The sequence below is a fragment of the Vulpes lagopus genome, chromosome 2, assembly GCF_018345385.1.
Source record: "Vulpes lagopus strain Blue_001 chromosome 2, ASM1834538v1, whole genome shotgun sequence".
NCBI classification, from domain to species: Eukaryota; Metazoa; Chordata; class Mammalia; order Carnivora; family Canidae; genus Vulpes; species Vulpes lagopus.
The window spans coordinates 124,967,558-124,994,788 of record NC_054825.1 but is presented as its reverse complement, the minus strand read 5'-3'; the positions used below and the strand labels follow the sequence as shown (position 1 = coordinate 124,994,788).

Genomic DNA, 27,231 nt, shown 5'->3' with positions numbered 1-27,231 from the left:
TCCAGTTTTGGAGACTTAACTACCTGGAGATCCTGCTTCCTTTATTATTGTAAAAGAAATTTTAGTCTCATCAGAGGCACAGACACCAGCTCCTCTCCACAGTCTACCTTTGTTTCCTCGTTTAATAAAAATTTCATTGGGCTGAAAAATTATCTGTGCTATTTTCAGAAATGAGAGTTAGCCACCCACAGTGTTATTTCTCCGGCGTTAGGGATAAGATGCCCTGAACCACCTCTCCCCTCCGTCCTCATATAGGGCCCTGCCCAGGGCTGGGCTGAGGGTGACTGCTTTCCACCCCCGCCCCCCCGGATGCCCGCAGGACCCCCTGAGCTCGGGCAAATGTCAGCTGAGTGGCTCCGTGGGTGAGCCGGTGGGTGCACCCCATTATGTTGCCCGAGGACCTGGTTTCCAGGGAGCACTGTCTGCCACACGTCCAAGGCCAGACGCACCTGCTATGGCCTTGGAGCGCTGCGCTCACTTGGTGCTCGCCTAGTTTTAACAGCATCCCTGCAGGCAGTTTAGGCTCGCTGGCCAGCACCAGATCCGTACCGACCGGGGCAACGACATCAGGGCACCAGGTCTTGTGTGTAATGGAGGCTGGCAACCAGGCCACGTCGCTTCTGGCCTTCCTCCCTATAGCCCAGCCCCTCTCTGTAGCCTCTGTTCCCAGGGAGACGCGTAGCCTCTTCGGGACAGACCCCGTGCCCACCAGGTAGACTGGGGATGGCAGCCGAGAGGCAAATATCACTGCCCAAAGCTACGTCTCTGGAGAAAGACTGATCGAAGCACTGCGAACACACTGCACCTCGGCTGACGGGTCCCCCGATGTGACGTGAGCTTTGTTGGAAAAGAATCACAAAGCAGGATACATCTTACAAACCAAAGACAAAAACAAATGAAAAAAAAAAACTAAATGCTTTCATTCCTTATGCTGATAAATATTTTTATTTTATTTTATTTTATTTTATTTTATTTTATTTTATTTTAACCAGCACTTAGCCATAATTATTGCACAGGGAAGGAATTCTGCTCCCCTGACAGCTGTTGCTACGACCGGTTTCTGCAAGGCAGGTGTTTGGGTCTCTTCCCATGTGTAGTTTAAAACTGAATTTTCTCAGGACACATGGGTGGATAAGTCGGTTCAGCGTTGGACTCTTGACTCTGGCTCAGGTCATGACCTCAAGGTCGTGAGACTGTGCTCCGCGCTGGGCGTGGGGACTGCTGAAGATTCTCTCTCTCTCTCTACCCTCTTTCTTTGCCCCTCCCCTCCAAAACACATAAAACCACACTGAATTTTCTCATTCTGAAACTGCTTTCTAGCTCAGAACAAACAGCCTCGCTCGATTTATTCAGAGATGCAGTAACTGAAACAATCGTGGCAAGTCAAGCAATTGTTGTGAACACAGGAGCCTCCCACCGCTTCCCTCCACACTTTCTCTGTGACAGCCATGCCGTTCCCCAGCCAGACTCCTGCCATTCTCCTGCTCTCAGTCTCTCTCTGTGTCGGTCTCTTCCTCTCTCCCTCCCCCAACTCGACATCCAGTGGCCAAGGCTCTTCTGGGCTAGGCCGGCCTTTACAGGCCTGTCCAAGTCTTCAGGATGTTTCCCCTCATTTATCAATCTATCTTATCTCCCCAAAATATAATGTCCTCTGTCCCCTGTACCTAAGACAGAGTTTGCTGCACAGGTGGTGCTCAGTACTTGTTAACGAAAAAAGTAGCTAAATGCTGAGCTCTATTGACTGGCTATACAAACTCCTAACATTTCTTTGTAATATCAAATCATATAGTGGTTGAACCAAAACTGTATCCCAGCCATATTTGGATGTCCTATCTTTTTAGTAATGCATTTGCCCAGTTGTGATTAATGTGTGAGCTGCTGTATCGCAGCTAATTCAACACCAAAGTTTATCTTGTTTTAAGATAAATGGAACGAGCATAACAAATCATCAGAAGGAAGAACACAGTGTTTTTCATCCACTGATAAAAAGAACAAATGAAAAGATAAGAAATAGCAAAATTAAATCATTATTATGGGTTTTCCTCTTCAAAAAATAATAAGAGGGTGTTTTTTCCCCCTTCACGTAATTTTCAGAAAGTTTCACCAGTAGTCTGGCAATAAGGTAATTTGTCCTGAAGAAAACAGAGGATAACTGCTATAAATTGGACGTCAGGTTTAAAAATAGTTGAAATGCTTCTAAGAAAGTGGCAGCTGGCACTCCTGATAGAGCTAATATCTACCCATGTGATTATGCTGCACAGATAAGGGTACCGGAATGTGTTTATGTGAAAACACAGATGTATGCATACATGCTTTACATTCTGTGAGCCAAAACAACTCAGTTCCCAAACCAATTGCATGTAACTAATACACCTTCAACTTCCACGTGGTTCCCCACGACTCCTAAGGGATGCCTATTATTCATATGAAACATGCTATTTGCTATTCTCCACCCCCCCCCCAAATTAAGAAACAAATGCAGTGTGACTCATTTTCAGTTTCCTATTCACCGTATCACTAACAAAGTAAGGAAAAACCTTCACAAAAAAAACTAGTATAAGTTATTATACTTAGCAACCATAGTTTCAGTGAAAAGACTTGATTTCCCTTTAATGCTTTTACTAAAATAACGCATACAGGTGAGGTTATGCTGAGGACAATTTAAATTTCTGCAAACATGTTTATTCATGCTTTGGCATATATTAGTTTAAAACATATGAAACTGCATATTTATTGACTACAAATAGTCAAATATTGGCAGTTCCATATGGCTTGCCCTAATAGTAGGCTTGGTTTTAGAAGGCACTTATCTGTTGAATAAGAAAATAAATAATTCTTACGGAATGAAGCTGAAGAGCAAATTTACACAAGGGGAATATAATTTACTAACTCGTCATCTTGCCAAGGTTGCCATTCTCCTTTGCAAAATGAGTATCATAGGACTCTTGCTACCCATGATGGGAATTTAAATTGTGCATCTTATGTGATTTCCAGGTAGCAGAATTCAGCAAAGTTATTCATTTACATATTTCCAAGGAAAATACATATTTGGCTGTAGTCAGTCTGCCATGGTACAAAACAGTACACATCCTCAGGCTAGCATGCTCTGCAAGTGGAGCTTTCTACTGTTTTTATTTCATAGCAGGGGACCTGGTAAAGCAGCTGCTGATATCTTTTTAAGTTTGCTTGTAAAGTGCAATCACAACCATTCCACTCCTGGGTTACTTATCTCAAGGACTTTGGATGATGGCTCTAGTGTAGAAATAGTTTCCCCTAGGGATCAGAAGCTTATTCTATTAGCTTCAAGATCCTTTGTTGTATTTTCAAGTATACTTCTGCAATAAAGATAATAGTACATTATCTTTCCCATGTGAGACTGGTTTTCTGATATATCCTCAGGTTCTTCCCAGTAAGGATGGTGGACGGTACTTAATTATTCACAGTGTCACACAGCCCTTCTGACCAATGGCAAATACATATTTAGAAGATGGCTTATTGGACCCAAGGGTTCAGTTTAGGAAATGAAATGATTATGAGATTTGCCATCAGAAGATTGGAGCTGGACCTGGACCCAGAGATTAATGTTGAACATTTACCCCTATGTTACCATGAACAAGTTCTTTAACCTCCAACTGCAAAATGAGAATAAAGAATTGCTTTGGCTCCAAGTGTCCTCAAGACTTTGGTGAAGGTGAGATGGCAAAGTGTATGACATGTGCTTTGTAATCAATGAACACCACATAGAAGATCATTACTGCCAACATTGCTCATGACAATAACGATAGTTAACCCACGAATCCTTTTGTTCTCCATGGAGTTTTCGTTTTGACTGAAAGGCTTAGCTCCTACTTCAGTGATGTTAAAAAAAAAAAAAAAAGTGATGAGACATCATCAAATGGAGCATGACCTACTATTCCATTAGGGAATGTTTGCTCAGGACTTCACTCTTGATTTTAAAAGCCACAGATGACTTTCAATAGTCTCAAATGCTTCCTATCAGGTCCAATATGCTTAAAGTTATTTTTCCCTCTTTCTGTGCACTGTAAATATTGTTCCTACTTCATAATTTTGTCATCTCAATATGCTTTAGAATTGACTCAAAAAACCAACAATTTATAACTCTCAGTTCAGAGAACTTTAACATAGGTGTTTTCTATGGCAAGTTGCAATTAATATAACAAGTGGAACTTGCTTTACCTAGCTTTTCTGAAATTCTTCCATACATGCCAGCATAATTAAATACTCATGCATTTATGTCTCTATAATATTTACACAGGAGAAAAGAATTAGTGGATATATAAACTAAAAATTCTATATAATATTAAATCTTATTCTATCCTTGCACAAATTTCCTTACTTGACAGTGATTTCAGCACTGACCAAAAGTGGAATGTATGAAAATACTGTTTTTCATACAAAAAATACCACTTGTCTATAAAATAAAGTCTGAAATTTATTCATATCAAAACTGACAAAATTTTCAAATGTCCAAAAGACTAAGAGATTAGTAAATTTAGGGGTATTGGTAGCTGTTGTTTCTAACAATGAGATAGATAATGTCAATTCAGTCCAGACAGGATTTTACCTAATTGATAATAAAAGTAATAATTTTAAAGAATTAGCATGAGCCAATATAAAAGAAGAACACAAATTTTAAGTTTTGATGGCCCAAAAAATCATTCACCTGGTCTTTTACTTAATATTCTTAATATAATTACCTATAAGATGGGGAATTGCTGTATCTCTGCCAAATGTAATATTTGATATAATTATCTATACTTTCGAGAAATGAATCTCTTCGAAGTTATTTAAAACCTTGTTTTCTATTATCTCTTTTATAATGTGGATGAAATGAGTAGCTACTTTCAAGACATATGATTTTATTATTGATGTTAATAGTCAATTTGAAAGGCTTCAGAAAAGGATTACTGTATTAGAATATTTGAGAATTTTATTTTAAGAAGTAATGATGTTATTATGATGGGCCTCAAGTCTGTCTAATAGCATTGTGTACTTTCTTATGGAAATGGAAAAAGAAGTAACAGTTTCTCATATTCAGAGGGCTTTTGATGGGACAACAAAGCATGCCATTGAAAGCAAGCACCTACATGATGCTTGAAAAGTTCTGGACTTCTAAGTCTACCTACACAACAGAAGCTCTGTTGGTGTTAATGAGAGTGATCCACTGTTATGGACTGTATGTTGGTGTCCCACCCGAGTTCATATGTTAAAATCCTAATCCTGATGCTATGGCATTTGGAGATAGGGTCTTTGGAGGGTAGTTAGGCCATTAGAGGGGAGCTCTCATAATGGGAATAGGGCCCTTATAACAAGAGATACTACCAAGCTTCTTTCTCTGCCTTCTCCGGCATGTGAAGAAATCAGAAGAGAGTCCTCGGCATGACTCAACCATCCTGGCACCTTGATTTCGAACTTCTTATCCCCAGATCAGTGAGAAAGGCACCTAGTCTATTGCATTTTTGTCACAGCAGCCTGAACTAACACACCCACATAGGATCTGTGAATTATGTCCCTAAGATGCTCTGGTAAGAAATCTTTTCTTACTTTATTTATCACTGACCTATTTAATATGGGATCGTCTCTGGGACACCCGCAGACTAGAACACTCAGTCTATAAGGGTGCCCGGAAGCAAGCTATATATACATGCACACACACACAATATATATATATAAGACAATATAGAAGAAACTTAAATCATTTACTGGAATAAAGTTTAAAAAAGAAAAACAACATATGATAAATGTAAATATACCAAGATAAAACTGTTAAAACTAGAAATTAAAAAGCATTTAAAGGGTAAAAAATAACAAGATAAATAAAAAGGTTGCAAAAAAGAGAATGCAAATTTTTAAAAAATGCTACTCTATACTTTTAAAGTAAGTTGCTATCATAAAGAAAAAGAGGAGAGTGAAGAATTTTTCCACAACATAAAACATTAAAAGATTAAACCCCTGTAAGCTAAAAACTAGGCAGCAGCCCAATCTTGGGTCTGTGCACACTCATGCGGAGAGAAGCAGGGTCTGCTGGGAGGTGAGGCCTCTTGGGCTTGCAATACCCAGCAGATTTTCCAAGAAAATCCCAGATGCAGGAGAAAATTTGTTCTTGTGCCTTTCTGGTGCCCAGAGGACACACTGGATTCAAATCATAACTCCAAAAATTACTAGGTTGGAACTCTGGGCAAGTTATTTAACCTGTTTGCAACACATTTCTCTCGGCTATAAAATGAGGCAAGTGTGAGGACACGTGAGTTTCTCCTTGTAAACCCGTGGAGTAGCGCCTGCCATAAAACAAGCATGAGGTAAATGCCACCTATCATTACTGTGACCTGCCAGGCCCCAGACTAACCCATGTCAGCACCTGAGACCTTCATTGATCTCTTCTGCCCTCTTTAAACTCCAGTAAGCTCTTGGGTTTTTTTTTTTTTTTTTGCTTTGCTTATTCTTCCATTCCTGTCTTGTCACCCCCGCCTCCCCTTGTGCTGACCACACACAGCAGCACAGCATGGCTCTGCCATGATCGTGCACCCCACTCTCAATCCAGCCTACACCAGCTCAGTCACCCCGCAAATAGCTGTTGAACTAGAGAATTGGGGATCATATAATATAGACAAGGAGGCAATACCATAAAGGACCTACTTTGGTCTTCATTACAGTGGGATGAACTGGCCCAGACACACAGCGGATGGTGTACTCACCTGCCCAAGCCCCACGTTTAATCAATGGCAAAGCTATACGTGAAAGGAAGTTGTGCTTCTGTGCCTTCTACTTGGCCCTGTACTACCTTACCTTGCTTAATGGGAACGGAACTTTCAGTTTATTAATTTTAATAAATCCTGGTAAATCCTCTTCCATAACACTGAGATGACCAGCTCTTGAGGATCAGCACTATCTCCTCGAGATTCCATTCTTGTTTGCTTTCTCTGGCCTTCATGACTTTTCAATAATACTGTATTATTTTGACAAGGGTTTACTGATATTTTCTAAGCACAATATTGCTGGGGGGGGGAATCTATAAACTGATCAACAGAGAGGAAGAACACAATCCTCTTAATTTTATCTTAACCACAAAGATCTATTTTTTAAATGAATTATTAATTTTATGTGTGTGTAATTCCAGAATATTTCAAGGGCTCTGTGTATTCTAACTAGAATGGAAACTTGCTTTTTAGAGGATGCCGGGTGACCCTCACTGTGATGACGTACTTTCATGCTGCTGCCCAGGGTACTAACTGGCACCATGTTGGTCAATACCACAGTTATTTTTCAGGAAAGGAAGTCTAAAACCCAAAATAAGCATTTCCCTAAGTCTCTATTCATAACTGATACAAATTAGTGATCCCTGGCTGCTGTTCCATAGAGGAACAACTCCAAGGAAAATTGTGAAAGTCCCGTTCCTCATTTCCACACAACTTCTGCGCCGTCATGCTATACCCTCAACAGTATTACATCAAAGAAAGATCTCCGAAACGATTTTAAATATAATGTTGGTTTCATTTCTTCATTCTCCAGTGTTTGCAGGTCTAAGAATCACCATAATGTCAGGTGATGAAAAGAGGAAGGAAAATATTCTGTCTGTGTATATAAAATTCTGTCACAGAGGAAATCAAAACTATATCAAAGCTCTACATATAGTTTACAGGGGGAAAAAAGAGTCTTCCAGAATTAATGATGGTTTCTCAGGGATTTTTATATAAGCCTGCCATGTTTCAAAAGCAGAATCAAAGTGAATCTAAGTTCCATTTGAGTTGCAGTCCAGAAGAGCAGTAAGGAGAAGAAATCATATGTAAATAACTCTTCCTCTGTATGAGGAAATTGAAGCAAAAATTACTATGGTAACCATGCATATTTAGTTAGCAGTCTAGTGACAACCCAAAGAAATTAAAAGGAATAATCCCAGCCAGGGAAAGGAGAGAGTCTCATAGAAAAGAAAAACATTGATGACGATTTTCATTCTAGGACCCCTAAAGTAGTCCCATCTCTACATCCCCATCCTTGTCAATAATATTAATGTGACCGCCCCCTTTCAGCCACCTCTTCAACCGTCCATAACCTAGTTATAGCTCAAATTCTATTTACTCAACCTGAACCTACCCAGGGATTTAGTCTGCCAAAGCCAATCATGTTTCCTGACAGAAAAACATGTCTCTTTAGGTAGAAGTAGCATAGCAGAATGACTGATGCTCTTGCCTTAAATAGCTGATGATCAGTTCTTCTCCAGAGTTTGAGAAGGCTGGAAAATCTGAACAGAAGTTCAGAGGAGGAGCATCAAAATCATCAGGACACTTGTTAAAATATATAGAGAGCTTCCTAAATCCTTCCCAAATCTACTGAATTATAAGCCCTGAACCAAGAAACAGCTCTTTCAAATGTCCTCGATGAGGATGTCCAAGTAAAGCCAAGTTCGAGAGGCACTAGTGCGGCAGGCATGGTTGTCAGTCGTGTCTCTAGGCGGCGGTTCTTGTTAGCAGTTCTCAATAGCATCTTGGGGCAAATGCTTCCTGCAGGGGCAGCACTTGAGCCAATAGTAGCTCTTGATAGAGCTGGCGCCCTGTAGTGCCGCTGGGGAGGTATACCTACGCAGCTGTTCCCACCAAAGCTTTTCTCTTTGGCCTCAAAGTAATGGAGGACCCCTGGAGTCTGTTGCTTCATACCCTACAGCTCCTACTAGGGAGCTCAGGATCATTCTCTCAAAGCAAGGCAAGGCATGTTGCCTGCTAAGGACTCTCTTGGCATTGATGATACATAATTTTTCTAAAATGAAAATCCTTGAAGGCTTTTGTTCAAAGCCTCCTTCTGTATACAGCTTGGATAACAACATACTGGGTCATATTATTATACCTCCACTGTCCTCCATTTTCTCTCCTTTGCCAGGGCCTGAGACTTGATCATCTCATAGCTCAGAGTGAACTCTTCTCCCTCTGGGTGCAAGCCCAGGATGCTAGACTGCAGGACTAATCCCTTTCTTGGAAGTAGTTGAATCTAGTTGTCTAGGGGACTGGATGTGTGCCCACCCTTCTGGTGAATCCACATGATCAACATTTGTTGATCTCTTTCAGGAAATGTGAAGTGGAGGGCAGAGAAGAGGCCAAGCCTGAGGATGGAGGGGAAAAGAGTGGGGGTGGCTGGAGCAAAAAATAAAGTAGAAGAAATAAGCAGAGATGATGTTGCTAAAATTCAAGAGAGCAGAAGAAAAAGCCACATGGCTTTTAATAATGACACAGGCAACAGGCAGTATTACAGTTTGGATACAGAAGAAGCTGAAGTTGAGGGCTATAATATTGAAGGGTATTGTTAAAGGGTTTTAATAGAGCAATGAGGAATTTACCTAAGGTAACTTTCAGGTCTAAAGTGAGGCACTTTTCATCTGAAGTATAATATTGTAAAATGTTCTAAACATTTTGACATGTCCCCAAAATTCTCCAGGCGAGTAACAATGCAATAAACCTTAGACTTGATAGATTTGATATTAGTCACAGAAGATTATTTTCTATTAATATTCTATGCCTATAACATAATCATTATTGCTTAATTACTGTGTTAAAATTGAGACTTTTTTTTATCATATCTTGTTTCTTGGATGGGCCTTAAAATACTTTGTTCTTATTTTTCTTATTCTCTGACTTAAATTTATATTTAAACGGTATTGTGAAAGACTGGAAGCAAATGATCATCAACGCTTAGTCAAAAATGTATATTTCAAATCATAGTGAATATTTAGGAACTGCTGTCCAAAATAAAAATCTATCTAAAAACACACTGGGCAAGGAGCCTGCTTTGAGATTCTTTCTCTCTTTCTGTCCCTCCCCACCTTTCTTACTCTCTCTAAAAAGAAGAAAAAAAAAAAGCACAGTAATATTTATAAAACAATTAAAAGGAAATAGACAACAGATGTCCATATAAAAAGATAAAAAGAAATGGGAGTGATGCAGTGAGGAAGCTGTTTCACCTCCATGGTATCCTTCCCCAAAATCCAGAAGCCAAGTTTAATCATGAGAAAACATCAAAGAATGCAAAATGAATAAACTAATATGCCACAAAGCACTTGACCAGTGCTTTGTGCTTTTAAAAGTGATGAAAACTAAAGTCACGAAAAATAAAAGAAGATTAGAAAATTTTCATAATTCGGAGGTGACTAAGAAGACACAATGACAATACAATTAGGTATCCAAAACTGGATCCCAGAAAACAAATAAGACATGGAAGAAATGAATGAAATCATGTATCAATGTAATATAATGCAATCAATGTTGATTTCTTAGTTTTGACCTATGCATAGTGGCTTTGAAGGTATGAACAGTGGAGCTGGGTCAAGAAGACATGGGGATTCTCTATACTCTTCTTACATTTATGTAAGTTTATGATTATTCCAAAATAAATTTTCTTTTTTTTTCAAAATAAACTTTAAAAATGCATATGAGACCATGCTCCTTTTTATGGTAGATTATATAATGAGTGTTAATACAGTCAATGATAACAACCAGACCAAGTGCAGAAAAATGTCAAAACATTTATTTTAAGCCAGTAGATAGTTATCAAAAGGGTAGAAAATCACCTTCTCGATATGAAGGAGAACAAAGATGTCAAAAGAGGTAAAGGGCATTTTGCGACAGCTTTTGTCTGGTGGGCATTTCCCTGTCCAGAAGACATGGCTGAGACTAAGCAGTGCTTTGATGGCATTAATGTGCTAGGAAGCAATAAGACTTGTATGGGTGGGGCTTTGGTAAATCCCACATACTTCAGTCTAGACTCCAAAAACAGGAAGCCTAAAGTAAACTGGAATTAAAACAGCTGTTACAGCTTTGTGTTACCGAAGTCCCAGAAATTTTACTCCCTAAAACTGTATTTTTTTAATTTTTAAAATTTATTTCAATTCAATTTAATTAACATATAGTGTTTATTAGTTTCAGAAGTATAATTTAGTGATTCATCAGTTGCATATAACACCCAGTCCTCATTACATCACATGCCTTCCTTCATGCCCATCACCTGGTTCCCCATCTCCCCACCCATCTCCCCTCCAGCGACCCTCAGTTTGTTTCCTAGAATTAAGAGTGTCTTACAGTCTGTCTCCCTTTCTGATTCTGTCTTATTTTGTTTTTCCTTCCCTTCCCCTATGTTCATCTGCTTTGTTTCTTAAATTTCACGTATGAGTGAAATCATCTCATACTCAGTAAGATCAGCCATATTGCCACTGCCTGGTAGAAGCATCAGAAAATCCTCACAATACCATATCTTAGGCCTCAAATGATTTCTACATACACATTTAAAAATATAACTTCTGTTTTGTAAAAGTGAGAAACATGAGCACATAAGACATCAGAAAAAAGAATCAGCAGATCAGATAATATACATCCACAGAAGCCAGATATTAGAATTATCAAACAAAAAGTATTAAATAATTGTTACTTTATGCTCAAGGAGATAAAGATAGAATATTAAAAATGTACATATAATCTTGTTAAACTTAGATATCTATAAATCCATGCAATTTCAATTTAAAATTAGATGCTAAACTATTCAAAAATGAAACAAAGATAAATTCTAGAACTGAAAAGTGTAATAAATGAAATCAAGAAGCCTATGAATAGTTTTAATAGCAGATTTTTACGTAGGTAAAGAGAGAATCAGTAAACTAAAATCAAGAATAAAGGCCAAGAGGTTGGATGTATACAAAAGAGTATAAAATATACAGTGAGAAGTTCCAAATTATTTTTGATTGTATTTATAGAGGAGACAAATAGGAAGGAAGGAGACAGTATTTGGAGAGTTAATGATTGAATTATTTCCTGAACTGATGAAAGATGTGACTCTGCAAACATACCAACCAAATAAATCTCAATCCAGAAATTAAGAAGGTATCATCCACCGCAGTGCTGCTCAGAACTCTGTGCAATGACAGAAAGGTTCTATTCTGAATAATTCAACATGGTAGCTGCTAGTCACATGTGGCTATTTATCACCCGATTGTAGCTATGCAACTGAGCACCTGAATTTTCATTCTATTTGAGTTAATAAAATCTAAATTAAATAATACCATATGGTTAGTGACTACTGTATTGGGGAGTGCCAATCTGGAGCATCATAGTAAAGATTTTTTATTAAAGAAATCAAAGAAAACAGACAATAGGTAAATTACTCAATAACTAAACTTTTCTACATTAACAATGGAAACCAGAAGACAACAACATGTGCCAAAAGAAAGAAAAACGCTGCAACTCTGCAATTCTATACTTAATACAATTATCCATCAACATTGGAAGTAAATTCTGTTATAGGCCTAGTTTAACTCATATTGGAGATAATTTTCCATATTGGTCTTGAAATTGTGTGATACCAAGAATTGTTTCTGGTTTCCCTCTATTCTGAGAAGAGATCTCAGTGTGACTCCTTTGGCTCAACTGAGGGAGTTGTTTACTCTCTGTAAACATTTCTTTTGTAGGGGGACGCCTGGGTGGCTCAGGGGTTGAACATCTCCCTTCAGCTCAGGGCATGACCCTGGGGTCCTGGGATCATGTCCCACATGGGGCTCCCTGCCTGGAACCTGCTTCTCCCTCTGCCTGTGTCTCTGCTTCTCTCTGTGTCTCTCATGAATAAATAAATAAAATCTTCAAAAAAAGATTTCTGTTGTAGGATTTCCTTTTTTCCTTTTCTTTCTTCTTCTTCTTTTTATATTTTCTGCATTTACTGGTTTATATGTTTATTTTTCTTACTTGAGTATTACTTCTCTGAGAAGTTTTGAACATAAGTACTAATAATTTTATTTCGGGTGGTATCCAAAAAGCATCATTTTATAACTAAAAGTTAGTAAGATTTGTTTCACAATCATTGGTCTGGGAAGTACTGGAGGTAAGCATCCAAAAATTTTAGAATATTCCCACATTATATGGCAGATGATACCCAAAATTGCATTATAAAGATATCCTAGGACAATTTATACATTAAACTAAGTCATGTATTCAAGAAATTCAATCTCTGAGCAATTAACTGACCAACCCAAGATCCCACGAAAACTAGAAGCAAGACGAGAACCCAGTCTTCCCATCTCCTATACTTTCTTCTATATTATGACACCTCAGAATTAGGACTCTTTCATCTTGTACTGGATCCAGCATCTCTGTCTCCTCTAAATTCTTGAGTTTATCAACTACTAACTTTAAAGAAAGAGAAAAAAATCAACTTCCAGTGTTGGTCAGGGTATCTGGTTACCTGGATTCTTATCTCAGTTTTGTTACCAGTGAGGGGGAAATTTTGGAGAATATATATCACCTACCTTCCCTGGACCTGTTTATTCCAAAAAGTCAGATGTTTTACAGAGAAAGCTATATAAAATATGACAGGAATTTCAGGAGAGGTCTGAATTTAATTCTAACTCTTAAATACTACCACTGTATTTCAAATATTTTGAATTACTTTCTTTTTCTAACACCCAGTTCCCTATGAAAAAGAAATAGGCTTAATTAAACACATGTCACAGAGAAATGTGAGTAAGTAGCTCCTAAGAGCCACTATCGATGAGTAGTTGTTAGTAAGTGTCTAGGAATGCAAATAATATAGCCAGCTGGGCAAACAAACATTTCTGTTTGCTCCATGTCAGTAGGCTGACCTGGTCTAAAGGATGGAGAACCATCCTTTGGGTGGGCATGCATTGGGGATATGCCTGTAAACCTGTAGGTTACATATATATCTAAGCACATTTTAATATTGTTCAATCAATTTCTGAATTGGATCATTTTTTCAAGGTAAAAAATAGCTTTATAAATATTATATAATTACAAGTTCTGGTAAATACGAGATCCAGGGGGAAAAATAATAAAAATTCAACTCAAATATATTATCTCTGCGCTCCATCCCTACTCCCATATCCTCAGGCCAAACTGGCCAGGAATTGGATGCCTCTGGGCACAAAGCAAGTTGAACAGCTGTTTGACTCCCTGTATTTGACTCCTTGTCATTTGGCAGATTGAAATCTCTGCTGAGAGAACCATTTGGAATTTTTCTTCTCCGAAACTGATATTTTTGAACATGGAATCTGAGACACAGTGAGGCACTAGAATACATTCGTAGAATAATATGACAATAATTTGACAAAGGGAGAGTGATCGATTTATGTCAAGAATCTAACTTCTCTGAATAATGTTTAAAAAGATAATCCTCGACTGACTGAGGTGGACCTCACATATTATGGATATGGGTTTACTGAAAATGTGAATATAAAAAATGATACTAGCTTCAGGTGTGTGGATGAGTGAGGAGCGACTGTCAGATTGGAGTATAAATTGAGATGTATATTAGCAGGTAGGACAAAAGTAGCCAGGCCACAGCTCCTGAAGGGAGACAGATTAGGGAAATATTGGAGCATCCGAGAGAATCACTAAGTCAAGGTTAGGGTATCTGAGAGGAGACGACTACTACAACTGATAATGATGGTTATTATTATTACTATTCAAATATAAAAAGAATTAATGCTTACAGAACACCTAGTACCTGTCTGTCAGCACTGTTGTACTGCGTCAAATGGAATAATTCATTTGATTTTCTTAATGATCATATTAAATAAGAGCTATTATTATTTTTCCCAATTTATGGGAGATGAAACTGAAGCAGAGAAAATTTCAGTCACTGGCTCAAGATCACACAGGTGGTAACAGGGGAAGCCATGGTTTGAATAAATATAAAATCTTGACCAAAGGGTAGGAGATGCTACAGAGAAGCTGAGCACTTCTGAATTAAGCATATGATAGGAAGCCTGACCCCAAACAAAAAAAACAAATTTAGCCCTATGTGGCGAGCACAGGAAAACACCCAAAATCCAACAGAATGCCCTTCATATCAACTATATTTTTCCCTAAATTTCACCTCTTTTGTCTCCATCTGGAGACCAGAGTACACACACCCTCCGTGAAAGTCTTAATCTTTGTCCGATTATTTGCAATCTTGATGTCAGAAAAGTCTCTCTACCTGTGAAACTAATCACTGACTTGCTGACTTAAATCCATTTCTGCTTTTCTGATCTTTATTGGATGAGGGAGACACAGAGTAGATGAAGGTAGTTAAAATTCTAGTCACCTTGGGTTTTTCCTTTTTATTTAATAACTCATTTAAATGTACTTCTGCTAAATCCTATTTTAAAATCTCCCTGACATTAATTACTGATATATTCACATCTTTCTGACAGGCCGATTTCAATGTACTTATGGTGAGTTTCCTCCTCTTACCTCTCCGTTTTCTAAGGGGTGTATCTTGGAATAAAAGGAAGTGCAGATGACCTCATCATCTTTGGCGTATGACGGGGGTCCGGTGCGGGGATAGATATTGTAGAGAGCTAGACACTCGGTGTCTGTCACCGCATGGTACTGCCAGGGCCTGTAGTCAACACCATCAAGCGAGCGTTCCAAAATCCAGTTTCCAGGACGAGGGGAGTTTGCTGCTTTCACAATCACATAGGCGATCTGGAACACCTGGGAACAGTGGCGACAACAGCGTGCAACTTTGAATTCCAAAGTATTCTCACCATTTTGTTTTTCACATATAAAGCTTAATGCTACAGTCGATTTTATTTCAGATTTTATTCCCTAACCCTATTACATTCCCTGAAATGATTTTACTGTTGCCTGTTCATGCTTAATGCCGTTTGCTAAAACGAGATGTTTCATCTTGACAGCCATGGCTTTAAAGGAAAATGGGTTACAATGAGATTTTAGTTCTCTAACAAATCATCGACATCATCTCATCTGATTTTTAAAATTCCATTATAATCATGATCACCTAAAGCATTCATTACGCACCAATTTACTCACTGTACTGTGTTAGAAAGTACAAGGTATGAGTTAGAAATTCCATGTGTGGGTAAGTGCCTGAGAGTTTGGAAAATATACTCGAGAATATCACCTCATCCTCAGAGAAGTACACGAAGGTGGAATTAGTATGAAGAGCGAAAACAACAGAGCTTTAGAGGCACAGCCCTGTGTTCAAATTGTGGCCTTAGCATTTATGTGACCTTGGACAGACAATTTTACTTTTCTGAAATTAGTTTTCTTTTCTACAAATTAGGGTAAATAATAAGTACGGTACTGAGGGACTACTTGAATTAATGAGATAATACATACAAAGTATAAGACTTGTAAATAATAAATATCAATTACTTTCCAATTCTCAAAAAATAATGAAGAAGAAATTCTAGGACCGGCAGAAAACTGACTGAAACTGATTGCAGACAACTGATTAAACATATTAAGTGAAGGGTGATTACACTTTCTGTGTAAGAAGTAACCATGTATTTTTTTAAAGGAAAATAAAGAAAGACATGAAGTTACTATATGTTAACAGAGTGACCATTGAGTGGACTGTGGCAATCCTTTATTTTGAAATCTACATAAAATATGAAGGCATAAAAAGTAAACATTCTAGATGTTTTGTGATAGTGCATAACCAATGTTACCCAAAGGAATAATGCACAAACATTATTGAGTGACATTTATATGCAATGCCCCGGGTAGAAAGATAGATATAAACTAGTTTAAAATACAGTCCTACCATCCATGGGTTGATAATACATTGTAATAAAGAGACACATCAAAAGTACTCTGATAATAAAGCAACATGATATGTTTTTTTGTTTACTAAATGCTCTGAGATGGGGGGAGCCTGAAAACGCTAAGCTCTGAATAATTAGAATCACTGGAATGGTACAAGTGGGAGGATGGACTCATTAAAATGTGACCAAAGGACCCACTGGACAACAAAGAGAACACAGAGGGGATTGTGAAAGGAATGTTCTGGAAATAAACTTCATCTGCTGCTCAGTTTTGACATGAGGCCTTCATGAGTGCATGTACAGTGTCCATGGTCAACTCCAAGGGATCAAACTTAAAAATATATAAAGTTAGGTATCCCTGGGTGGCGCAGCGGTTTGGCGCCTGCCTTTGGCCCAGGGCACGATCCTGGAGACCGGGGATCGAATCCCACATCGGGCTCCTGGTGCATGGAGCCTGCTTCTACCTCTGCCTGTGTTTCTGCCTCTCTCTCTCTGTGACTATCATAAATAAATAAATAAATAAATAAATAAATATATATATATATATATATATATATATATATATATATATATATAAAGTTAGTATAGAAGGGGCAACCTTAAGAGCTCCGATGCTGGGCTTTTGTGGCCTTTAGGAGAAAGAACATGAGCACAAGTGTGCCACCAGAGGAACCATGCGCCATCAAATGATTGAAAGTAGGGCTGGAATAGGCCTTTCAGGCACAGCTGTAGAAAAACTATCAGAATTCTGAAATAGGCTTCTGTACTTGTTGGTAAACTGCTGCTGCCCAAGCCTCCCACATGCCGCCTCCTGTCCCCTGAGACCTCTTTTCACCTCAGCATAGCAAGGAACAGCTGAGACATCTGCTCTCATTGGTCTGGGCTATCGGTTCTGTTTTACTATCAGTCCAGGTGGGAAATACTATGAATCTATATTTACAAGGGTATACAGGTAAGTATCAGTGCAAGCAGACACACGTATCTATGCATGTGTGTACATGCTTGGACATTCTGGGGAAGAACCTGCACATACATGTTAAAGCTATTACCACTGACTTTTGAGAATAAGGAGTTGAGGAGGAGGAGAGTTTTGACTTTTCATCCAATCTCCTGCTATGATAATGTATTAACATAAATGTCTTAGTTTTTTTTTAAAGATTTCATTTGTTTATTTGAGAGAAAAAGGGAGAGATAGTGACAGAGACAGTGAGCTAGAGCACAAGTGGGGAGGAGGAGTAGAAACAGGCTCCCTGCTGCAGAGGGAGCCCAACGTGGGGCTTGATCCCAGGACCCCAGGATCATGACCTGAGCTAAAGGCAGGCACTTAACCAGCTGAGCCACCCAGATGCACCAATGTCATAGTTTTAAAAAAAAAATTTTTTAAGTTTGTTTTTTAAATAAAGAACAATTAAAGCAAAACAAATATCAGAGAAAGAACAAGATTAGGAGTAAAATGGAATATGATCAATCCTTATCCAAAATATTTGTTGTTTCTGCAATTTTGGGGTGTTTTTATAAGGAATTATCTCTATTAGACAATCCACATTCAACAATTCATGCATGTGGAATTTTTTTTTTATAATAAACTCACTGAGGAACATACGAATTGGTTAATCTGATACAACACAGAGAGGGTTCTTTCTACTATAAACATAAAGCTCTAATCTCAATTTCTGGTAATCTTAAACTTTTCGTGGCGGGGTTTATAAAATGACAAAAATATAAGTGACTAAATTGTGAGCTCCTCCAGGTCAGAGACTAGAGCTTTTATATCTTTAAAGATGTTACAATCCTTACTATAACTCTTTTGAAATAGTGGGCATCCAATATTAATTACTTTTATTTGCATAACCAGAGTTATAATAATGTACTATGATGTTACTTCTATGAGTTTAACACTTTTTTTCCCTGTTATATCTTGATTCCCAGTCAACAGCAGCATGCTTTTTCACTTGCAGGAACCAAGACAAGCATTGCTTAGGTGTTCATCATATTATGTGTCTATGTACCAAGAAAATTACTTAAACTCTTTTACCCTCTGTTTCACAATGTTTATTTTCCAAAGTCAAAATCATGGAAGAAGATATAATAAGGTGATGAAAACAAAACACTGCATGTTCTTTGGAAAAAGAATCTATTTATATATTTTTTTACATTAACATGTTTCCATTCAGAAAAAAATCGCACAAAAGTATTTTTAAATAGAAAACAAAAGAGAAATAACAAAGCATAATTAGGGATCATAGGTACCCAACGTTAATAATAAAGGCACACTAAGGTAAGAGATAAAGAGCTTTGTTTAGAAAGCAGATTAGAAGGCAAATATAGGAAAAGGCCAAATTCTCTTAGAGCTACAATGTGGATTTATGACTTAGGAGCTTCTATGTTGGCTCTGGAATAATAGATGAAATCCGTGAAACAAAGTTATACTAGAAACCCCACAGATTCTTTCTATAATTCAATATAGCAGCCAGCATTAAGTGACATGGAAAAGCAGTCATTGCCTTAGAGAATATTAGAAGAGCCCCATTTCAAAACAATATCCCTCTTTCATTTATTTTCTATGGATTCTTTCACATTTCATGCAAAATTAATTAAATTAGTTGGCATGTAGTATTTTGAATAAACTTTTAAGAATGTGGTAGACAGCATTATTGAAAAACACAATGAATAGAAGTATTCTTTGAAGGCATCAGAGAATGCTGTGTAAAATTTTTAACAGTGATGTTCTAAGTACAACAAAATTTTAATGACCCTCATAGAATAATTCCCTAATGTACCTATGCCCTTGTATTAATTATGTCTTGTGTTTTCAGTATAAAGACTCGTCAAAAATCCGTAATTATTAAACCTTTTATCCAGATGAACAAAACCCTAATCTGTGGTATGCAACAAGGAAAGCAAATTCCTCACTGTAAGAAGTATAAGAATGCTGTGACAGCTAGGCTCCAATGAACCTTAGATTGCAACACACAAGACCCCAACTTTTTTTTTTTCCTGTCGGGGCATTTTTTTTTTTACAAACTTCATACCTTAAAAATTCCAAATAACTTTTGAAAAACATCAAATGTTTAACATTCTACTGTAACAGAGATAACTTCCCATTTCAAACTCCATTCAGATGTCATCTAGCAAAATATCATGTAATTACTTCACTGATGTAGCATTAAATTAGATGTTCCTTTTATCATGTGCATCGTATTAAGAACTTGATCTCATATAGGGTGGAACTGGTGGTCAAAATCTTTCTGAAGAATTCTTCAGTACCACACTAACAAGTAACATATGACACCGTAGGCAGGGATGCTTTTTACCATTATGGCTGAGGTAAGATGATACTAGAATAGCACTAGGGTGAAAGAGGAGACCTCACGGCCTATAGCGAGCAACCTAGTAACTGGCTATTCTAGACGCTGCCCTGGGCTGAACAGCTCAGCTCACCTAAAACCCATGCAGATAAGTCTAACACCTACAATCACAATCGATTTATAACACATGAATTGTTCAGTCTGGATTTTTTTTTTAATATTCTCTGCAATGACTCTCAGAAATCCACTGTATCCCAGCTGCCTTATATTCAGAAGAATCACAGGTCTAGGAAAATGCTACCAAAGAGTACTGCATTCTGTGGATTTTACTGAGACTTTTGAATATCACTGGTGTGCAGTTCAGAGAGCTAGGTCAAAGTATGCATCCTTAATGATGTAACAAGGCCATAGAATCTCAGTTTCCTATAAGCCTGATCCCCATGAAAGCCATAGAAATATTAATAATGGACACTCTCTATGGAGGATGACATTTCACCTTTCTCATAGGACTTGATCTAAATTACTCTCTTTCATTTTTTCCTGCCTTAATCTCTCAAGGGAACCACATGTGGTCATCTAATATCTGTTCAGTGCTGAGCTTTGCCTCCCCCGCCCCCGACAGTGCTGTTGGTGAACTTCCTAAAGCAAACAGTTGCTCACATAACAAAGCTGCTTAATTTTGAGAAAACTCTGCTGTAGTCTAGCACCTGCTCTTGCGAGTTTAATGTTTCTATGTGCTGTGATGCCAAATCCAGTATATTTAAAAACTCATCTGTATTCTCAGTTCTACTAGCAAGTTTGTCAAGTTCTCGGATTTATCCATATAGGTTCACTGGCTTTCAGGAAACAATGGGAGCTACATATTTTCAGAACCACAAAGGGTTCCATGAATCAGGTGTTTCCAGGCATGGTATCCATTGGAATAAGCTGGGAAGCTTCCAGAATTAGAACGCATAATCCTAAAATTTTCATGGAACCACAAAAGACCCAGAGCCAAAACAATCTTGAGAAAGAACAAAACTGGAGGTATGTACACAGCTCTGTGTTTGGGTTGATAGACGCAGTAGGTGTAATTATCCGCTTTGACCTGAGACCTCAAAAGAGGGAATAAAGAAATAAAATAGAAACCAGTAAGAAAAAAATAAGAAGGTAAGAACCATCCAGCTTTTTTCTGGAACATGCATGATAGTTAGCTGATGAGGGATAATAGAGGTCATGGCCTCAAGCACTTGGGAGTTGCTGGAGGCCCGAGAAGACCTACAGAACCTCACAGAGGCTGATCTGAAGAGAAATCAGGGGTAAAAGAGTGGGGCCAGATGCAGGGATATCACTGAAAGTCTGAGTCCAATATAGGATTCACTCAAAGACCCATTCTCATCACATCACAGGTTACCAAGTTCTTACTCCCTAGCAAAAATTTCTGTGCAATCACAGAGAAGTGGCTCATTACAATCTTAAAAATGCTCTGAAGAGATGAATCTACAGATTTCGAAAATACTATTACTAGACCCTGTATAAATCAAATTCCAACAATAAAAGCTTTGAAATGATGCGCCAAACTTAAAAAATATTAACCTAGAGATACCAGCAATTATTACTTTCTGGGCGAGTTTTATGTCTCTTATAAATTTGCACAAACTTCACTAAACCTAGAATAATGTGGTGAAGTCCAGGACAGCCCCCTTGTCTGCTTATAATTCCTTTCAGACAAATTCATTTACAATAATTTTACATACTAAAATGATTTGTAAGGATCACCCAGTTGCCCTGTACAGCCTATTTATTCCGCTCACCACCACCCTCTCCCTGCCAACTGTCAACTACAGTTGCTGAGTGTCAACTTAATGAGTTACAGGAAAGCAAATGTGTGATTTCAATTCGGAGTAAGTGCTTCCTGCATTATGAGAGACACAGAAACACTAGCCTCGACTGAAACAGGCTTTTTTTATATTAAACTCACATGAAATGTATACATTTGAAAATGAACTACACTACCACTCCACATTCCTAAGAAACAATAATCTAACTGAGTTTATCCTTTGAAGACAAAATGTTCAATTATATGTTGAAATTTATCTTTTACGGGTGTTTTAATCAATGCTTAATAATTTATGGGAAAGTACTTGAAGGATTTCTCTTGCTCTTTCTGCAAAAAGGGAAATCTCAACTTATAGCTCTGGAAAATAACAAGACTTACTTTTTAGCTCTTATTAAGTGTATATATATATATATATATAAATGTAAAGAAATTTCTTTCTTTTTTTTTTTCTCTAAAAACAGTAGTTTTTCTTTTCTTCCCAGAACTGGACAAGTTGATTACAAAGATTTGGAGGACTTGTCAAGCAAGAATAGCCAGGAAAAACTGAGGTGCAAGAGCACTAAATGGAGGGATATATTGTTAAATTAAAGAGCAACATGGAGAAAATTGCAGTTATATAAGATACTGCTATTTACTATGAAGGGATGACATAAACAAACGGAAAGACGTTCTATGCTCATGGACTAGAAGAACAAATATTGTTAAAATGCCCATAATACCCAAAGAAATCTACAGATTTAATGCAATCCCTATCAAAATACCAACAGCATTTTTCACAGAATTAGAACGAATAATCCTAAAATTTTCATGGAACCACAAAAGACCCAGAGCCAAAACAATCTTGGGAAAGAACAAAACTGGAGGTATCATAATCCCAGATTTCAAGATATACTGCAAAGCTGTAGTAATTGAAACAGTATGGTAATGGCACAAAAATAGACACAAAGATCAATAGAAAATAGAATAGAATAGAATAGAATAGAATAGAATAGAATAGAATAGAATAGAGAGCCCAACATAAACCCACAATTACACGGTCAGGACAAAGGAGGCAAGAATATACACTGGGGAAAAGTGTCTCTTCAGTAAATAGTGCTGGGAAAACCAGTCAGCTACACTCAAGAGAATGAAACTTTCTTATACTTTCTTATACTACACACAAAATAAACTCAAAATGGGTTAAGACCTACATCTGAGACCTGAAACCATAATACTCCTAGAAGAAAACACAGGTAGTAATTTCTGTGACATCAGCTGCAGAAACATTTCCCTAGCTATGTCTCCCCAACCAAGGAAAAGAAAAGCAAAATTAAACTTGTAATTAACAAAGCTTTAAATTAGCAGACTATGAACAAAACAAAAAAGCAATTACTGAATGGGAGAAGATATTTGTAAATGCCTTATCCATTAAGGGGTTATTATCCAAAATATATAAAGAACTTCTATAGCTCAACACCGATAATAATAATAATACAATTAAAAATGGGCTGAAGACCTGAATAGACATTTTTCCAAAAAGACATATAGATGGTCAACAGACACTTGAAAAGATACTCAACATCATTAATAATCAGGGAAATGTAAATCAAAACAATGAAATATCCCCCTCACACCTGCCAGAATGGTTAAAGTCTGAAACATAGGAAATAATAAATGTTGGGAAGAATGTAGAGAAAAATGAACCCTCGTGAACTGGTAGTGAAAATGTCAATTAGTATAGTCATGGTGGAAAACAGGATGGAAGTTCCTCAAAAATTAAAAATAGAATTGTCATATGATCTAGTAATACCACTACTGGGTATTTACCCAAGGAAAATGAAATCACTCATACATAGAGATAATTTGAAAATGAAAACATTATATTTATGGAAGCTTTGTTTACAATAGCCAAGATATAGAAGCAACTCAAGTTTCCATCCACTGACGGATGAACGGATAAAGAAGATCTCACACACACACACACACACACACACACACACACACATACACACACACACACACAGGAATAAAGTTCAAACATAAAAAGGAAGGAAATCTTGCCATTTCCAACAACTAGAGAGTATAATGCTAAGTGAAATAAGTCAGTTAAAGAAAAAGGAATTCCATATGATTTCACTCGTGTGGAAGTTAAGAAACAAAACAAAGAAAATGAGACAAATAAAAGAAACAGACTCTTAAATACAGAGAACAAATGGGTAGTCGCTAGAGGGGAGGAAAGAGGGGGATGGATGAATCAAAGAAAGGTGATCATGAGTACACTTATCTTGATGAGCACTGAGTACTGTGCAGAATTGCTGAATCACTATATTGTACACCTGGAACTAACATAACACTGAATGGTAATTATACTTCAATTTAAAGAAGAAGAAAGAAAGAAACTGCAAGGCGATAAAAACTAAGGGGGTATAGGTTAAGAGAGGCTTTAGAGACGTATCGAATGCATCATGTGACTTCAGGTGTGCCCCGATTCAACGAAACAGCTGCTAAAACAAAGTTGGACATAACTGTGATGAACCTGAATACTGACTGGATATTTGTCAGCGTTAAAGTCGTAGTAATAGTATTAATTTTTAGCTGTGATAATGGTTTTATTTACAGAAGAGCTGTATCCTTCAGAGATACATATTAAAATATTTATAGAGAGAGTGATATGAATGGAATTCGCTTCTAAATAATCTGGAAGGTGGGATAGGGTAGGATAAGTGGAGAGTTGACACAAGAAAGCGTGTGAGTCAATTCTTACAGGTGGGTGTCAGGTACACCTGGGTCTATGATCTTATTCCTTATATAATATTTTGGGGCTTTGTTGGGAAATTTTTATGATCTGAATTTAAAATGTCACTATCGCATCTTACTTTAATAAACAAATGATTGTCTTTTACACAGTGGTTTTATCACTACTGGTAATTTAGTGCTTGCTCTTACTGAGCAAATGTTTAATGCGCTTACTTTATTATCTTGATAAATGTTAACTCTGCTTCATACTGTGACTACACTGCATCCTGAGCTCGATAAATACATCTTAATTCTTCAAAATTAATTATCAACACTAAAGGGCATTGGCAGACCCAGAAGGTATCAAAATTTTAGCTCAGTCCTAAGAAAAACTAGTAACACGAGTGAATGGAATCCAAATTGGAATGAATAAGGTCCTCTCCCAGCTTATTAATGCCGTTAGTACTTCATGCTTCATTAAGCTGCTACCATTTTTAACAATGTTAGCTGCAGGTAAAACTCAGACAAGCATTTTCTTTCTCTTTAGCACTGTCCTTGACATCTCTTCTCTCCTCACATATTTTTCTCTTACCTGAAACAATCTGTGGTTTCAAAGATTGACCTGCCTCCTGTGAACAAGCCATTGGCGCAGCATGGCTTTCACACCAGCTACTGGTAAAAGAGCAGGTTGGCTGAGTCCCCCATAGAACATGACAGTCCTCTCAATGAAGCCATCACAGAGCACAATATTGGTGTGAATCACAGACAATCAGAAATGTGACAGTTTAAAGCTTGCCTTCTAAAAATTATTCACCCTTGAGAAATACCCAGCATTGCCTTTGTTTTTGGGCCTCTCCAGTTACCAGGGTAAGAAGAACCCACACGCTCTCCAATTTATGACATGAATGAATCACTCCAGTTCAAAGCATTTGGGGAATAATAGCAAAAGATTTGTGGTGATGAGAAGAGTTAGAAATATAACGTTAACTGTGTAGAATGACAAATCAAAGGCAGAGTAAAACCTTCTGATCTTGGTTCATGAATTCTTTCAACAGATCAGAGTCACTTAACACTTATTCAATTTTAGCTATTACAAATGAAATAGAAAAAAAAAACTATTTTCATGTTTATATAGTGTCCCACTTTCTTGTTTTTCTCGAGGGGTTTTCTTAAGAGTAGTCTGTACCCTCTTGTTTACGACTTTACCACCCATTCTCTATTTAATCCCTGGGAACCCATCTACTTTAATCACTTTCAGAAGAGTTACCAGAAACCTGGTTAAAAATATTCATATTTTTTCCCCTCATCTTCATCTTCTTTGAAGTCTCTACAGCTTTGGACTGCTGTTCTCCCCTTTTTGGGAACTCTCTTTATTTTGGGAGAGAAAAAGGTATTGACACTATTTATAATTTAAGGACTTAAAAAAAACACATATTTTCCTAATACAGCTTTTCATGGACAAAGGAAAGTAAAAATAGGAAAGGAGGGAGTAAAGACAGAAATGTGTTCAGAAGACAGCACGTCCCAAATTTCTCTCCAAACTCTGTATGGGTAGACGTGCTGTGGTTCTTTTTAATCCAAGTGTCCTTAACAAAGGGATGTCCCAATGTTCTACTGCTTAAAAATCTTTTCCTTCAGTAAAGTTACATATTACTTAAAGCCTAGTGTTTACCAGGCACTTCAACATACAGAAGTTTATTTCTGCAAACAAGAACCCTATGAGAAAAAAAAAAAAAAAGAACCCTATGAGATAGGTAGGAACTGATCAGAAAACTAAAATGAGAGGGGGTAAGTATGGTAGAAAGAATAATAACCCCTCCAAGATGTCCATATCTTAATCCTTGGTATGGAAAAAAAATACTGCAACTGTGATGTGAAGTCCTTGAAATGGCAATATAATCTAGATGATCTGAGTGGGCCAAATGCAATCACAAAGGTCCTTAAAAACAGAAGAGGAAAGCTAAAGAGGAGGTTAGAGTGACCGAACGTGAAAGGGACTCAACCCTTTCTGGCTCTGATGATGGAGGAAAGAACAAGAGCTAAGGAACATAGGTGGCCCGTGAAAGCTGGAAAAATCAAGGAGGCGGAATCTTCTCTAGAGCCTCCAGAAATGAATGCAACCCTGCCCACACCTAGATTCTAAGCCAGCAAGGGTCATCTCAGACCCCTAACTATGAAACTGGAAGATAATACATTTGCGTTGTTTTGAGGCACTACGTCTGTGGTCACCTGTGATGGCAGCTTTGGAAAACCAGCACACTAAGTAACTTGTTCCACTTCACATGATTAGTAATTATAAAGCAAGAGTATAAATCCAGTTTGCCCAATTTTGCTTTTTGCATAATACTTTCTATGTCCGAGAATATTCCAACTAAACTCATTTATGCAGATCTTCCCCACAGCTCAACTTCTAATCTAGCCACATTCTCAAGTCCCATTTCAAAATGTTTCAGAATAACAATTCAATATTTCTCATGACAACTTAATCTTGCTTCGTAAAGAAGCAATCTTGCCCCTGCTTAAAAGCTAAGCTATAAGTTGTCAATAGTAGAAACTACAGAGCAGTTTGTAAATGTCTCTCAGCGCATTACATGTAATAGACTCTCGATTATTTCTTTTCATCCAACTCAATAGGTGACCAAAAATAGAACATCTCCTCTGAAATGATCCCAGAGGGCTCCGAGGTGACTTCTATAAGCACCTATAGGGTGAAACTACGTAACCATTATACAAAAGGAGTATGTACAGATGACACACCCCTCACCATTGACACAGACGTGTGACAGGACAATAGTGACAATACAATCCTAAATATGCCTGAATCACATATTCTC

At 37.5% G+C, this 27,231-nt stretch overlaps 1 protein-coding gene across 3 annotated transcripts in view; it reads right to left on the bottom strand.

Annotated features, from left to right (window-relative positions):
• LAMA2 (laminin subunit alpha 2) overlaps positions 1-27,231 on the bottom strand; it is a 580,308-nt gene that overhangs the window by 379,493 nt on the left and 173,584 nt on the right. For all 3 annotated transcript variants that reach the window (XM_041737419.1, XM_041737425.1, XM_041737408.1), the window contains exon 4: positions 15,237-15,479. In XM_041737419.1, coding sequence (XP_041593353.1) covers positions 15,237-15,479 — 243 coding nt within the window. The remainder of the gene's footprint in view (positions 1-15,236; positions 15,480-27,231) is intronic.